Source organism: Poecilia formosa, unplaced genomic scaffold, assembly GCF_000485575.1.
Source record: "Poecilia formosa unplaced genomic scaffold, Poecilia_formosa-5.1.2 Scaffold470, whole genome shotgun sequence".
NCBI lineage: Eukaryota > Metazoa > Chordata > Actinopteri > Cyprinodontiformes > Poeciliidae > Poecilia > Poecilia formosa.
In genome coordinates, this window is record NW_006800409.1 from 334,339 (window position 1) to 347,388 (window position 13,050).

Sequence of the window (13,050 nt, forward strand, 5' to 3'; positions counted from 1 at the left end):
ACATTACGTAATGTATTTTATTAGAATTTATTATGTTTATTTTGTATTTTTTCACTGTGTGCCATATGCATTTGCTGTTACTCAGTAACACAAATGTAGATTTTTAGACCTCTAGAGTATTTCCTGGAATATTACCTTTATTCTGATACCTGAACCAGTCAAATACATCTTGTAGTTACTGAGGTATATGAAATTAATTTTTGGGGAGTCATTTTCGACAACTGTCTAAAAAATCTACAAAAAAAGATGCTCAGAGGTAGGACCCATACACATTAAATGCAGGTCGATTAAATAAAGAGAGAAAATAGCCCGATCGTCGGATATTACTTAATAGCAAATATTAATGCAAGTTGTTCATGGTAAGATCATCAGCTTTCAATCAGATATGTCGACTACCTCTAAATAAGACAAATATATGCATAGTGAGCAATAAGGGCACCGGAATAAGGTTTTCCTAAAAGGTAAGTTTTTATTTAAAAACAAACAAACACAGAATTCATATAAGACAAATAAAATACAATAATTTCTTCACAATTAGAAGGAAAATGAAGATGTAGTTGCATTCATCAATGCAGGTGTTAAACTAAGCCTTCAAAAATTAAAAATACAGCTGGTTTTCAGCTTGATGCTGTGTGAGGTACAGACGCTGTGCTAAAAACACAACATGACATCAACTGATAATTACTCTGTAGGATATAATGTAAACAACACAATAAGTTTATAGCTGGTGTGCAGATGATATAATTGTCTGACTGCTGCTTACAGCAATCCACATTATTAGCAGAAATTGAGGAAACCAAAAGTTCACTTAGGGGCCCATATAGGCGCATGTAAATATTTGTATGCATATATACATACACACACAGGCAATGCACATATTGTATTGCAGCTGGGAAACTGGTGGTTCTTTTCTCTTAAATCCACAAGTTAATATTTAATATTTGTAGGGGTTGTTTTTTTCTTCGTTTTTTTATTTTGACATATATTAACATAACAGGTCAAATTCCCACCCATTCCTTACCTGCACAAAATCGGTACATCATAATACAACAGTTGCACAGTCAAGCCAACATGAGATAAATACACCACAAATTGATCCAAATCTTTCCACAAGTGAACAAAAAAGTTACACAGACTACTAAGGAGTGACAGGTCTGTCATTTACAGTCTTTCATTGAAGAAATGTTAGTACAAGGTCCCATATCTTCTCAAACACACTGACTCTATCTTCATTGTAATATCTCAGTCTTTCCAGATGTAGAGTATTTGCTGGTTCCCCCAACCATGGATTAAATGTGAGCACAGAGTCCTTCTTCCTTCTTAATCACTATACCAAACAAAACAGCCATTTTCTCACTTTTTGTGACTGACTGCAAAGCACTGGAGGCCCTGATAATGGCAATAAGTGGTTCTGGGTCCCATTGTTTTCCAAAAACTGTTGAAAAGTGAAAGATTTTCTTTCAGAATGAGTGTCGCTGAACACATGACCAGAAGGAGTGTGTCAAGTTAGCAGCCTGACAACGATTACAAATTGGAGACACACTTGTAAAGAAAGTGCTCAGCTTCTCCCTGGAGTAGTGGAGTCTATGTAATGTTTTGAACTGGATAAGATTGTGTCTGGCATTGACTGAACAGTGTTGTAGGCATATGTTTTTTATGCCTACAACACAGGTAACTGCTGCACTAACTCATCCTCCTATGCCGTCTTCATTCTGGTTGTGTCTACAGGCATACTACTAAAGACCTTATAAAAGTATGACACTGCCCCCTGATTGATGGGATCAAATTTATTTATTGCCTCCAGGGTTTCATGTTTGGTTAAAAGCTTCAAAATCTGATACATTTTTCCTATCCTAGTCTCGGACCTGTAGATAACGGAAAATACTTGACGGGGGAAGATTATATTCAGAACATAACTGTGCGCAAAAGAAGCAAAAGTTTCACTTTTATATAAGTCACCTATCACACTGTTCTCCACATCCGCAAGACAGCATCGCTGAGACCTGGTGCAAAGGAGTGATTTTCACAAACAGGAGTATCAAAATAAACCTCCGGAGCTTTTAGAAATGTCTGTATCTGCTTCCAGATTCTGATAGTATTGCCAATGACAAAATTATTAGTATAAAGTAATTTACTGACTTTAATGGGACTGTTAAGGAGGGCAGTCTGGGATGTATTAAGGTAAGGTAAAAACTTTATTAATCCCGTAGGGAAATTAAGGTTGCCTGTATTACAACAATTCAGACGTTCCAAAGATAACCAGATAGGACAGGACCCATCAGATGAGACTGGGCCCCTCTTCCACCATGCCGGGATAAATGGGAAGCCCAGTAATATTGTTTGAAATCTGGCACGGAGAACCTACCCTCCATCCCTGGTTCACACAAGTGTTTTTTAGAGATTCTGACACTTTTATAGCCCCAAATAAAGGGAATAATAGTAGAATTTAATTGTCTGAAGTAGGATACAATGACATAATTGTGGTAACACAACCATTTTAATGGCGTCGATCCTACCAGACATGGATAGTGGGAGATTTCCTCCAGAAATCAATATTCTGCTTAAGTTGTAAAATTTTGCTCTGCCAGTTCAGTCGTAGGAGATGTTCTGGGTTTTTTGTTAGCACCACGCCCAAATATGTAAAGGAATCATAAGCTATCTTAAATGGTGTGGACCTCAAATACAAATCAGCTCTTGTAGTAAGGGGCATTAGTTCACTCTTGTCCCAATTAATAGAGAAACCTGAGAACCTGCCAAAATTGTTGATCGTCGTCAAAAGAGGAGACAGTGATGCCTGTCCTACCATAGCCCTAACCCCACATGTAGGGTTAGGGCTATATTGTCAGCATACAGCAAAATATGATCCTTATGACTGAACATTTCGATAGGAGATATTAGGGGATTTTGCCTAATGCTGGGAGCCAGAGGTTCAATAATGAATGAGGAGAGGGAGCAGTCCTGACTTGTCACCTGATGAATAGCAAAAGGACAGGAGATGCTCTGATTAGTAATGACAGAAGCAGTTGGCTGCGAATAAATTATTTCGATCCATTTTGTAAACAGGGGTCCAAAACCAAATTTTTTGAGAACATACATCATATAAGGCCATTCTATTTGATCAAATGCATATCTGGATGATTTGAATATAATATATTGAAAAGACGATGCAGATTAAAAAACATATGCCTAATTGGCATAAAGCCAGTCTGATTTGGGGGGATGATTATGCATAATTTGAGTCTATTGTCTAAAATTTTCCCAAGGATTTTAGTTTCTCGAGGCAACAATGAAATTGGGCGATAACTTCTGGATTTCGGACAAGTTTAGGAATGAACTTATTGGCTATGTATAAAGCAAGAGGCAGTCTTGACGCTTGCTTACTTAACATACACTCAAAAGTAGAAGTGATAATTTGAGACTGAATACTTTGAGGAACTCGACACTGAAGATGTCATGACCAGGTGCTTTGTTGTTGGGAAGGGTAGAGGTAACAGATTCAATTTCCTGTATAGTTATGCTGGCTTCTGATGCTTCAACCGAAACTGATGGTAGTCTCGGCAGAATCAAAATTTAAAAACATCGTTCCATATTTTCAATGTCTAATTTCCCTTGTGACTGATAAACATTAGCATAGACGCCTGCTGAGCAGTCGTTGATTTTATCCGAATCTGTGAGTAAAGTCCCGTCTGCAAGCTTAATACAATGTGAGGCTCTAGAGGCCTGTGATTGTTTCAGTTGCCAGGCTAATAGCTTATGGGGTTTGTCACCAAACTCATACTGATTTGTACCAGTAATTTAGAAAGATTTCTTGACATATGTAACCTAAATTACATTCTAGGACTATTAGGATTATTAAAGAAATAATCCAAATGATTCTTAAAACTAGGTTCGTCTACTGGAGGAGGTGGCAAATTTGTAAAACACAGACACAACTAGATGGTGCAAAATTGGTGAATTGTATTAATATTTACAATATATACAAGTTAGTCCACAATTTAAAGTCCAGAAGGGTTCCTTAAACCAAGGAAGTCAACAAGTCTTTGTTGATGATGAAAAGAAAAAAAATAATCCAGTTCCATCAGTGAAAATTGTTGGGCTGAATCTCCAACCAATTCGGAAGAGTTTCCTCAGATGATAGAAGGTGTTGTATTTCCGGATCCGCTAGACGGTTAGCTCGCCAGTCTGGTCAGCAGGATGCCAGACAATCCTTGGTTCATCCTAGACCCTGCGGCCACTCCTTGAGCGGGGATCTGTAACACACCTGGCCTGTGTAAACAGGCCTAAATAATCAATTTACATGTACATGTATTTTCTTATAATTACATAAGTTTACATAATAATTAAATGCAACTTATGCAAATTTAATTTCTTTGTTTTTTTTTTTACACAACAGCAGTGTTTTATACTGGTAAGTATTTCAATTTGAATGCGCTTTAGATCGGTGTAAAACCACTCAACAGGCTGCGGAGGCTAGTGCTAGCATGCTAGCTCCCGAACAAAACACTCACCAGTTCCCTCTTGACCAACCGTGATTGCTGCAATGTTTGGTCGAATGATCACACGTCTGCAAGTTAACAGAGGCACACGATTGAAGGATGTGCTATAGACATTTGATAACCGCTTTGGAACAGACCAGAAGCCTACCTGCACATCAGAGTCCAACAGCGTCTCCTACCTAGGGTGCCGATTCGCAGCCATATAAGCGGTAGCTGTCAATTTAGGACGCTGACATTCAGCTGTCACATGACGTTAAAACCGCGCGAGAACAATGTTGTTCTTGCTTGGTTTGTATTAAATAAATTGAGGAAAGGAGGATTTTTTAATTAAATCTTTAAATAAAATAAATAAACAAAATGGAAAATAAAATAAAACTGAATCTAATATGGAAGAATTATCCTGGTTACACATAGAATTATATTCATATCGTAGAGCTGTTAATTTATTTAGTGTATCTGGACACTGCTTTAATTTATGAGTTATATAAGCTAGTCAGTGGGTCATCTCTTATCTAACCTCATCTTGGACTCTCTGCTTTTTGCTGCCTGAAACGAAATTATACATACCTTCATTGCTTTCCAGAGCATTGAATCATCCACATCCCCCTTGTCATTAGAGCTCAGGTATGACATAATTTCATTTGAAATATAAGAGAAAAATTCCTTATCTTTCAACAGAGTGTTATTGAAACGCCAGTTCCTCTTATGCTTTTTATAATTCAATTTAAGATTCAGCGACACAGGAGCGTGATCTGATATGTGAATATTGTGGTGTTTGCAGCTTGACACAGATGCTTGCAATCCTGAATCCAACAAAAAGTAATCAATCTTAGAGTAGGACTTATGTACTGCGGAAAAGTATAAATAATCTCTCCCAGTAGGATATAACAGTCTCCAAATGTCAACCAAGTTGTGGGATTGTAATACATTTTTAAGGGACTCATCACTCTCAAATAAATTACACTGAGGGCATTCTCTGTCTAAGACTGGGCCCAGGGTTAGGTTTAAGTCCCCTCCAATAATTATATTAGAGCCAAACCAATCCAAAACTACATTAAAAAGGTCTTCAGGGTTTCCCCCAGAAAACTTGCTAAGCCTGGTGGTCAGGTCCCCGAGGCGACTGGCGGTCCAACATGTTTTTGTATTAAAACATGTTAAGTAGACAGGAAATGTAAAAATATTACTGGGTAATTATATGTTACGGGAAAACATAGCCAGTGAAATGCTGTTTAAACCCACAACTTGTCTTAAAAACAATAAAATCAAAAATACAATTAAAATGAATATCAATTATTTGCACTTCTGTTTAATCTGCATTAAGTCAGCAGCTCCATAATTCCTCTCAGGACTTCAGGGGCCCATAAATGGTAATATTTTAACACAAAGCACATTTGTTTATTGAGATGATCAATGCTGCCAAATTTGATTTAATGGTCTCAGCATAAATTAAAATATTTTTTATTGTTTAACATTTAAATGTAAGATTTTAAGGAGCTGGAAAGTTTACTTTGTAAAAGTTCAAAAAACAATATTCATAGTTAGATTGTTTTGTTACCATAGCTACAATCTGATGCTGTCAGTTTAATCTTTGAGATTCATGGGTAGCACAGAAAGATAAAACATCGGCCCTGCAGGATGAGCTAAATCTGCTGCACTGCGCAGAGATGAGCAACAAGCAGGAGATTTAATTTAATGCTGCTAATGTGGCTTTTGTATGTTTTGCATTTTGTGTCTGTTGAGTTTTTAATAAGCGCCACAGAAACTGTTTTGGTTGCCCAACTTTAAGGGACAAGTTTTTCAGATCTCCGCACGGCTGCGCGCATTAACTCTAGCTGATGAAGTAGACAAAGCATTTGATATGGATTGATGCATCATGTAACCAGAAAAATACTAAAAATAATAAAGAAGTAACATTAAACCAACGGTGATGCGTGACTGCGAGGCGAGCACGAAAGCTCATCACCAGGCTGAACCTGCATGATGAGGTTAGCGCTGGTTCGTTAACCACTAACCTTCCAACCAACCAGGAACACAGACATACATTTTTATCAGTGCAGACAGAGCTGGGCGCTGGGCAGCTTGTTGAGATGTAAAAGCCGCATAAAATTCTTTGTTCACAAACATAAATCATTCTCACCGCTCCCTCAACGCGTAGCTCTGAAAGCGACTACAAGTTATTCCTGTGGTACACGTAGAGCTGTGGAACCAGAACTAACACTAGCGTGGGTTTTATACTCTTACCTTGATCAAAAACTCTGGAAAGAAACATAATTCCTCACAGGGGTTGATGTAAATATCCATACAGGTCAGCCTGTGTCCAGTTTCAATGAAAGGAGGAGCATGTGATCCGCACTGATGTAAACTTCAGAGATCAAGCAGCAGGGCTTTAAATGCATAAAAAGATTATTTAGGGTGAAATAATGATGAAGTTGAGTCAGAGCTTCCTCAAAACTCATCTACTCCATATTGAGACCTAGGCCACGCCCCCATTTGTAGGTAAATTTTGAACAGGTTTCTTTGACTCTGTCTTTATCGTTTCACAAATGTTTCTTATGCTTCAAATTTTTATAGAGCACAGAAATTTTGATCGCTTAGTTCAGATTAGTCTTATGTTCAAACAATGTTTTCCAGGATCCTAACCCATTCCTTAGCCCTTCAATGGAGCCTGATGCCTTGCTTCGTAGTGCAGTTGCCCCTTTGCCCAGCAAGGAGCAGGGGAGGCTAGGAGGTTCAGGCCGAAGTCTTGCTCCACTCCATTTCCCCTCTGAGCTACTTCCCTTCGATGAAGCTCTGAGAGATGTCTGCACTATCCGACCCTTGACAGAAGGAGATGTAGTGGTTCGACATAGTAACCAGCTCTTGGAGATGAAGACCGCTGAGCGCAGAGGTAATCTTAGCAATAACTATTAGAATATCTTGGGCCTGTAGTGCTATTCTGTCTATGAATCGGGTCATATTTTTGTGTATTCCCTGGCAGAAATGGAGAAGCAGATGAAGATTGAAAACTTGTTTGTCACTTGGCAGCAGAGATCAGCACAGTCTAACATGCCCATATCTGTAAGTATCCCAATTGTGATCAGGAACCATTTGTCAAAACATAATTAATTTTAATTTGGTTATAACCTAGTTCAGAAATGTATAGCTGTTCTGATCATGTTTGTGGCCCATCTGAGAGAGAAGTGTTGGCTGCAGTATTTAAGTAGCCAAGATTTTTCTCCTTGCTTTTCTGAACTTCCCAAGAAAGAAGCACCTGGCAGCCCTTTTTCTTGCTTTGTTTTAAGTGAATGAAGTTTTACTTTCCTTATAAAGGCTGATGTCAGACACTGTAACACCTGAAGAGATAACTTCTAAAATTATCCTGATTTCTGTTTGGTACAAACATAGGCACTTTCTAAAGAAGTCTCCAGTCTCACTGGCTCAGTGATTTACAGTAGACTCTACTGCCAGAAGTTGTGCTAAAATTGTATCACATACATTTAGTCACGTTCTCAAAGGTATTGACTACGGCATGACCATCAGGCATATATCTGACTATATGTTATTGTTATGTCTTTTATGAATTACATCAATGAACCTTGATAAACTGGTTTTTATCTTTGAAGTTAATGAAATTGCAATGGATCCCATTCTTTTCAAATCTTCCAATAATATTTTGCTGCAATAATTGTCCCTACAGGGAACAGATTTGGAGACTCTGAAGCAGTCATCAAGGCTTGTCCACTACTGTGCCACCCCACTTCTCTTTGACCCCAGCTTCCGTAAGCGAATTCAAGAGGAACCAACTCAGACTATTGTAAAGGCATGTATTCTATTTAAAGATGTTCTAAAACATTACTCCCACCTGTATTGTTAAGAGAACCATCTGGTCAAAACAAAAATCATGTCTTTTGCCAAAAAAACAATGCTTCAAGTTGTTTAAACTATGTATTTCATGCACTGTTTATTTAAGAAACATCACCATTTTTCTAACTGACATAAATGAAACTAAATGTTTCTTGTTTTACATCAGTTTGCACTACTGAAAAAAAAAATCAAAAAAACCTTTTTTCAACTTAGTTTAAAAATCAAGTAATGAGGACATCTGGCCCATTTCTTAACCTCCTACCAATTCCAATTTTTTTGTCAAATTGAATTTTTTCGTTCACACTTCCAAATATATGCGACCTGTATGTGTTCTCCAACGTGAACTGCAAACGACCTGAAAGTTTCCCGCATATACAGTAGAGGGCACAATAATGTCACACACAGAGAGCATTCTCAGTGTTTTGCCAACTGCCATAAAAAAGTAGTGCCCAGTGTTTGCAGAAGTAAGCATGGATGCTTATGGTGGAGCAACGTATCTTACGATTTTGAAGTTATTATCTGGCCAGAGTAAGCACATAAACAACTCAATCCTTAATACAGTCCACCATGGTTGTTTTTCTTCCCGCTTGGGCATATGAGGACACAGAATAGTGACATTTGTTAAGTATCAATGACATAAGTCGGTTGGATGCAACCTGGACGTTAAGTCACATTTGAATTGGATACGTATCGGATATCCTAGTGGCCTGGGTCGCATTCGAAAAAAATCCAGTCTGTTGTTCAGACTGTAAAAGATCAGATACAGGTCGCATTATGTCAAAAAAATCGGAATTGAGTCTCTTCAGACTGCATTGTGTATTCAGCCTTTATAGAATAGGCTCAAATTGCACAAAATGCTTCACAAGTTAGGTCCTGTTTACATGATAATGATCCAACAAAAATAGATTTTTTGCTAACACTTTATTTGAAGGGGTGTGCATAAGACTGACATGACACTGTCATAAACATGACATAACATCTGACATGAACATAAAGAAGTCTTTTTGAATGTCTATGACTGTTGTCATGAAGTGTCATTCGGTAAATAATGACACTTTTAATGCAAAGTTGCTCTAAAAGTTGCAATAAAAGTCCATTAAAAGAGCCAACTTTGCATGATTTTGTAAATAATGACAATTTAATGCAAAGTTGGAGTTTTTAATTGCTCTAAAATGCAACTTTTAGAGCAACTTTCCATTAAAAGTGTCATTATTTACCGAATGACACTTATGACAACTGTCATAAACATTCATGAAGACTCGTTCATGTTCATGACAATGTCATGTCAGTCTTATGCACACCCCTTCAAATAAACACATTTACATGAAGACGTTCTAATTACAATCTTTGTTTACACAATAACGGTACACATCGAAAAGGTGTAATGCCCTCGCAGACCACCAGTTGATGCTAGGTTCATGGATTCATAAAAAAAAGTGTGTGTGTGTGTGTGTGTCTGATGAGAGTGCATTTGCAAAACAGTGAAGAAGTGGGACATCTTCGCCGAAATACATTCTTTGAGCTTTCACTGTGTCTGTAGTTTTCTAGATAGGAGCGCTGAACAAGCATGAGCGTATTTTGCTGCCTGGGTGGTGTGGAGCGGTGAGGAGATGCTGGGGGAATCGTATCTGATGGGGAAACACCAATCGTTGTAACACCAGCATTGTCTGTAGTTTCTTCTTCTGTGGATTGTAGGAATCAGTTATGTTTAGGGTCATACTATGCATGAGCTGGGGGTTCCCTGACAGAAAATATCCATGTATTATGTTTACAAGACAACCGGGACGTTTTAGAACTATTGCACTCTAGAACCTGTTCTCAAACTGAGCCGCCATCAGAGAAAACATTCGCTATTTTCACGTAAATGTACAGTACAAACACAATGGAACTCTTTCACTTGCACCAGAAATTGTTGTTGTGTAAACAAGTATAAGTAAAATTAGAATTACAATTACAGTTAGAATAATTGGAATTCCTTAATTAGAATTGTTAAAGCGCAACAAAATTTTAAAATAGCAATTCTCGAATGCAGTGCAAATAAATAAACAAGTATATTTTAATAAATATTTTACAAATATATATTAGAAACAAACAGAAACAGCAGAGATGTCAAGAAAATGTTGATCAGGGTTTGGGTGAATTTGCAGTGTTCATAGTAACAACAGCTCTTGTGTAGAAACTTTTTTTATTTTTTTATCTTTGTTCTTGTCTTTATTCCCCGAAAATGCCTAAATAAGGGTAAGAATTTGAAGAGGTGGAGGCTAGGTTGTAAGGGGTCCATGATAACGCTGCAGAGGCAGCAGGTCCTGTAGATCTCCTCCAGAGATGGAAGAGGGCAGCCAGTCAGTCTTGGTGGTGTTTATATCCCTCTGGAGCTGCTTCTTCTCGTCACAGTGCAGCTGCTGGACTGCAACCACGTTGCTCAACAGCAACTCCACAGATCAGGGATAGAAGGACACCAAGAGCTCAGTTCTCAGGTTATTCTTCCTGAGAATCCTCAGGAAGTTCAGTCTCTGCTCTGCCCTCTTCAGGATGAAGTGGAGTTAGCAGTCCAAGTTGGATCTTCACTGATGAAGATGCCCAGGAACCTGACATATTGCACCATCTCCACCCTGTTCCCATTTATAACAACAGGTTGAATGTCTGGTTTACATCTCAGAAAGTCAGCAGTCAGTTCCTTTCACTTGGAGGTGTTCAAACAGAGGTTGTCGTGGTGTATCGGACGGGGCTTTGTAGGCAAGCTGGGGGGGTTGAGTGTGGATGGCAGGCATGAAATGTTGTGACTCCGAACCAGGAATTTTACCGTCCTGGCTGAAGCCTCAAAGCACTTCATGAGGATGCAGCACTGGGTGAGGAACTGATTAAAGATGCTGATAAAAAACAAAGAACACAGGTTCTTTGTAATATCAGGGTTGCAAATTTACTTTGAGAACAGAAGAAATAATTGAGAAGTAACTAGATAAAAAAGTTATATAATTTAGGACATGGAGACCCTTTGCATATATCACGAACATCCACAGCCCTTGGGTAAATCTCAAAAAGCCTAGATTTTGAGAAATGAACCCTACGTACAACTTTGAACCAGACTAAGATGAGCGCAAGAGGAAGAAGATCAAATTTTATCAATGGTGTCATTCCAGAGCTCTTTGCTTGGCTGGATTCCCAACTCTTTATCCCATGCATTTTTAATTTTGACACTAAAGTTTTGTTTTCTAATGATACATTAAACATAGCCAATTGTAGTAGCACCAATTTTTCTGTAAACCTTTTATAAAAGGTTTAGGGTTATTTATTTATAACCCTAACTCTATAAATAAATAGGGTTAAATAAATAACCCTATTTATTTATTTATTTTTATAAATAAATAAATAACATATATATAAATATATAATATTGCTTCTTTGTGTGATTTGGAGTTTCCGTGCTGATTAATTTTTTTGCAAAGCGATAAAAGCTGGTAGCTCTTGAATTGCTACAAAAAGCCCCTGACCCATTAGGGCCAGGGGCTTTAATTAACTGCATTACTTTTATTGAATTTATTACTTCTGCAAGGCAGTCGCCAGATTAATAATATGAATAATATAAAAGTAAGTGCTCAGTTTTTCTGGTTAAATCAATTTCTGATTGAACACCCGTACTCTCACCCATAAGGAATTTATGGCATATCTTTGATCAAGTTTAACAATGACTACCAATTCAGTTAGCCTTTAGTTGTGTCTTTTATTAGAAACAGGTGTAGTAAATTATTTGTCTTCTGAGATAGGACCAGGGTTTAGCGTAAGCTGGTACGGTCTGGTACTGCGTACTACTAAAAGATTCTACACAGCACTGTGTGAACGGTTGCAATAAAGCCTTCATTCAGAATGGCTGCACTTTGTGGCAGAATAAATCTGCGAGCGAAAGGGAATGATGAACTTTAGAAAAGCAACATTTTTTAGTGGTTGGGTTTTGGGATCTCCGTGGATGAATAAGGCCATTCTGCATCAAACCAAGAGGCAAAACAGACCATCCCAGTGGTCTTCCTTCATAAATAAGTAGAAGTTAAACTTGCACAATTTTCTCTCAGAATATAATGAGACACCTAGTAGTTTTAAATAATTTCAAATGATGTTTTATATGTCTGGTAGTTTTATACTCTGTCCTCCTCATATTTTTCTGTTACCAGGAGCAAATGTCTATTAGTAGAGATCACTTTCATGGATTGAAAATACTTTCTTAAACTGCACTGAAGTGTGACACTCGAAATACAAGGACAGGGCTACCAACAGCTAAAGTAGCATAGCCAGGGGTGAAAGTAGTTTTAAATTCTTTGGAGTTTCTGTGCTGATTATGATTAAATTTTTGCGAAGCAATAAAAGCTGGTAGCTGGTAACACTTTATTTGAAGGGGTGTGGATAAGACTGACATGACACTGTCATAAACATGACATAACAGCTGTCATGAACATGAAGAAGTCTTTATGAATGTTTATGACAGTTGTCATGAAGTGTCATTCGGTAAATAATGACACTTTTAATGCAAAGTTGTTCTAAAAGTTGCATTAAAAGTCCATTAAAAGAGCCAATTTTGCATGATTTTGTAAATAATGACAATTTAAAGCATATTTAAGCATTGTTACAGAATGGAGCTGTAATTCCCTCAACCCACTGGCTGCAATGTTAACACCTTGAGATGCCATGAGACCTAAATCCTGAACATCATGGCATGGAG

At 37.8% G+C, this 13,050-nt stretch overlaps 1 protein-coding gene across 13 annotated transcripts in view; it reads left to right on the forward strand.

Moving 5' to 3' along the window:
- The window catches only part of szt2 (SZT2 subunit of KICSTOR complex), a 190,187-nt gene that overhangs the window by 137,882 nt on the left and 39,255 nt on the right, over positions 1 to 13,050 (forward strand). For all 13 annotated transcript variants that reach the window (XM_007578194.2, XM_016664138.1, XM_016664140.1 and 10 more), the window contains 3 exons: positions 7,128 to 7,383; positions 7,474 to 7,553; positions 8,173 to 8,295. In XM_007578194.2, the coding sequence (XP_007578256.1) occupies positions 7,128 to 7,383; positions 7,474 to 7,553; positions 8,173 to 8,295 (459 nt within the window). The remainder of the gene's footprint in view (positions 1 to 7,127; positions 7,384 to 7,473; positions 7,554 to 8,172; positions 8,296 to 13,050) is intronic.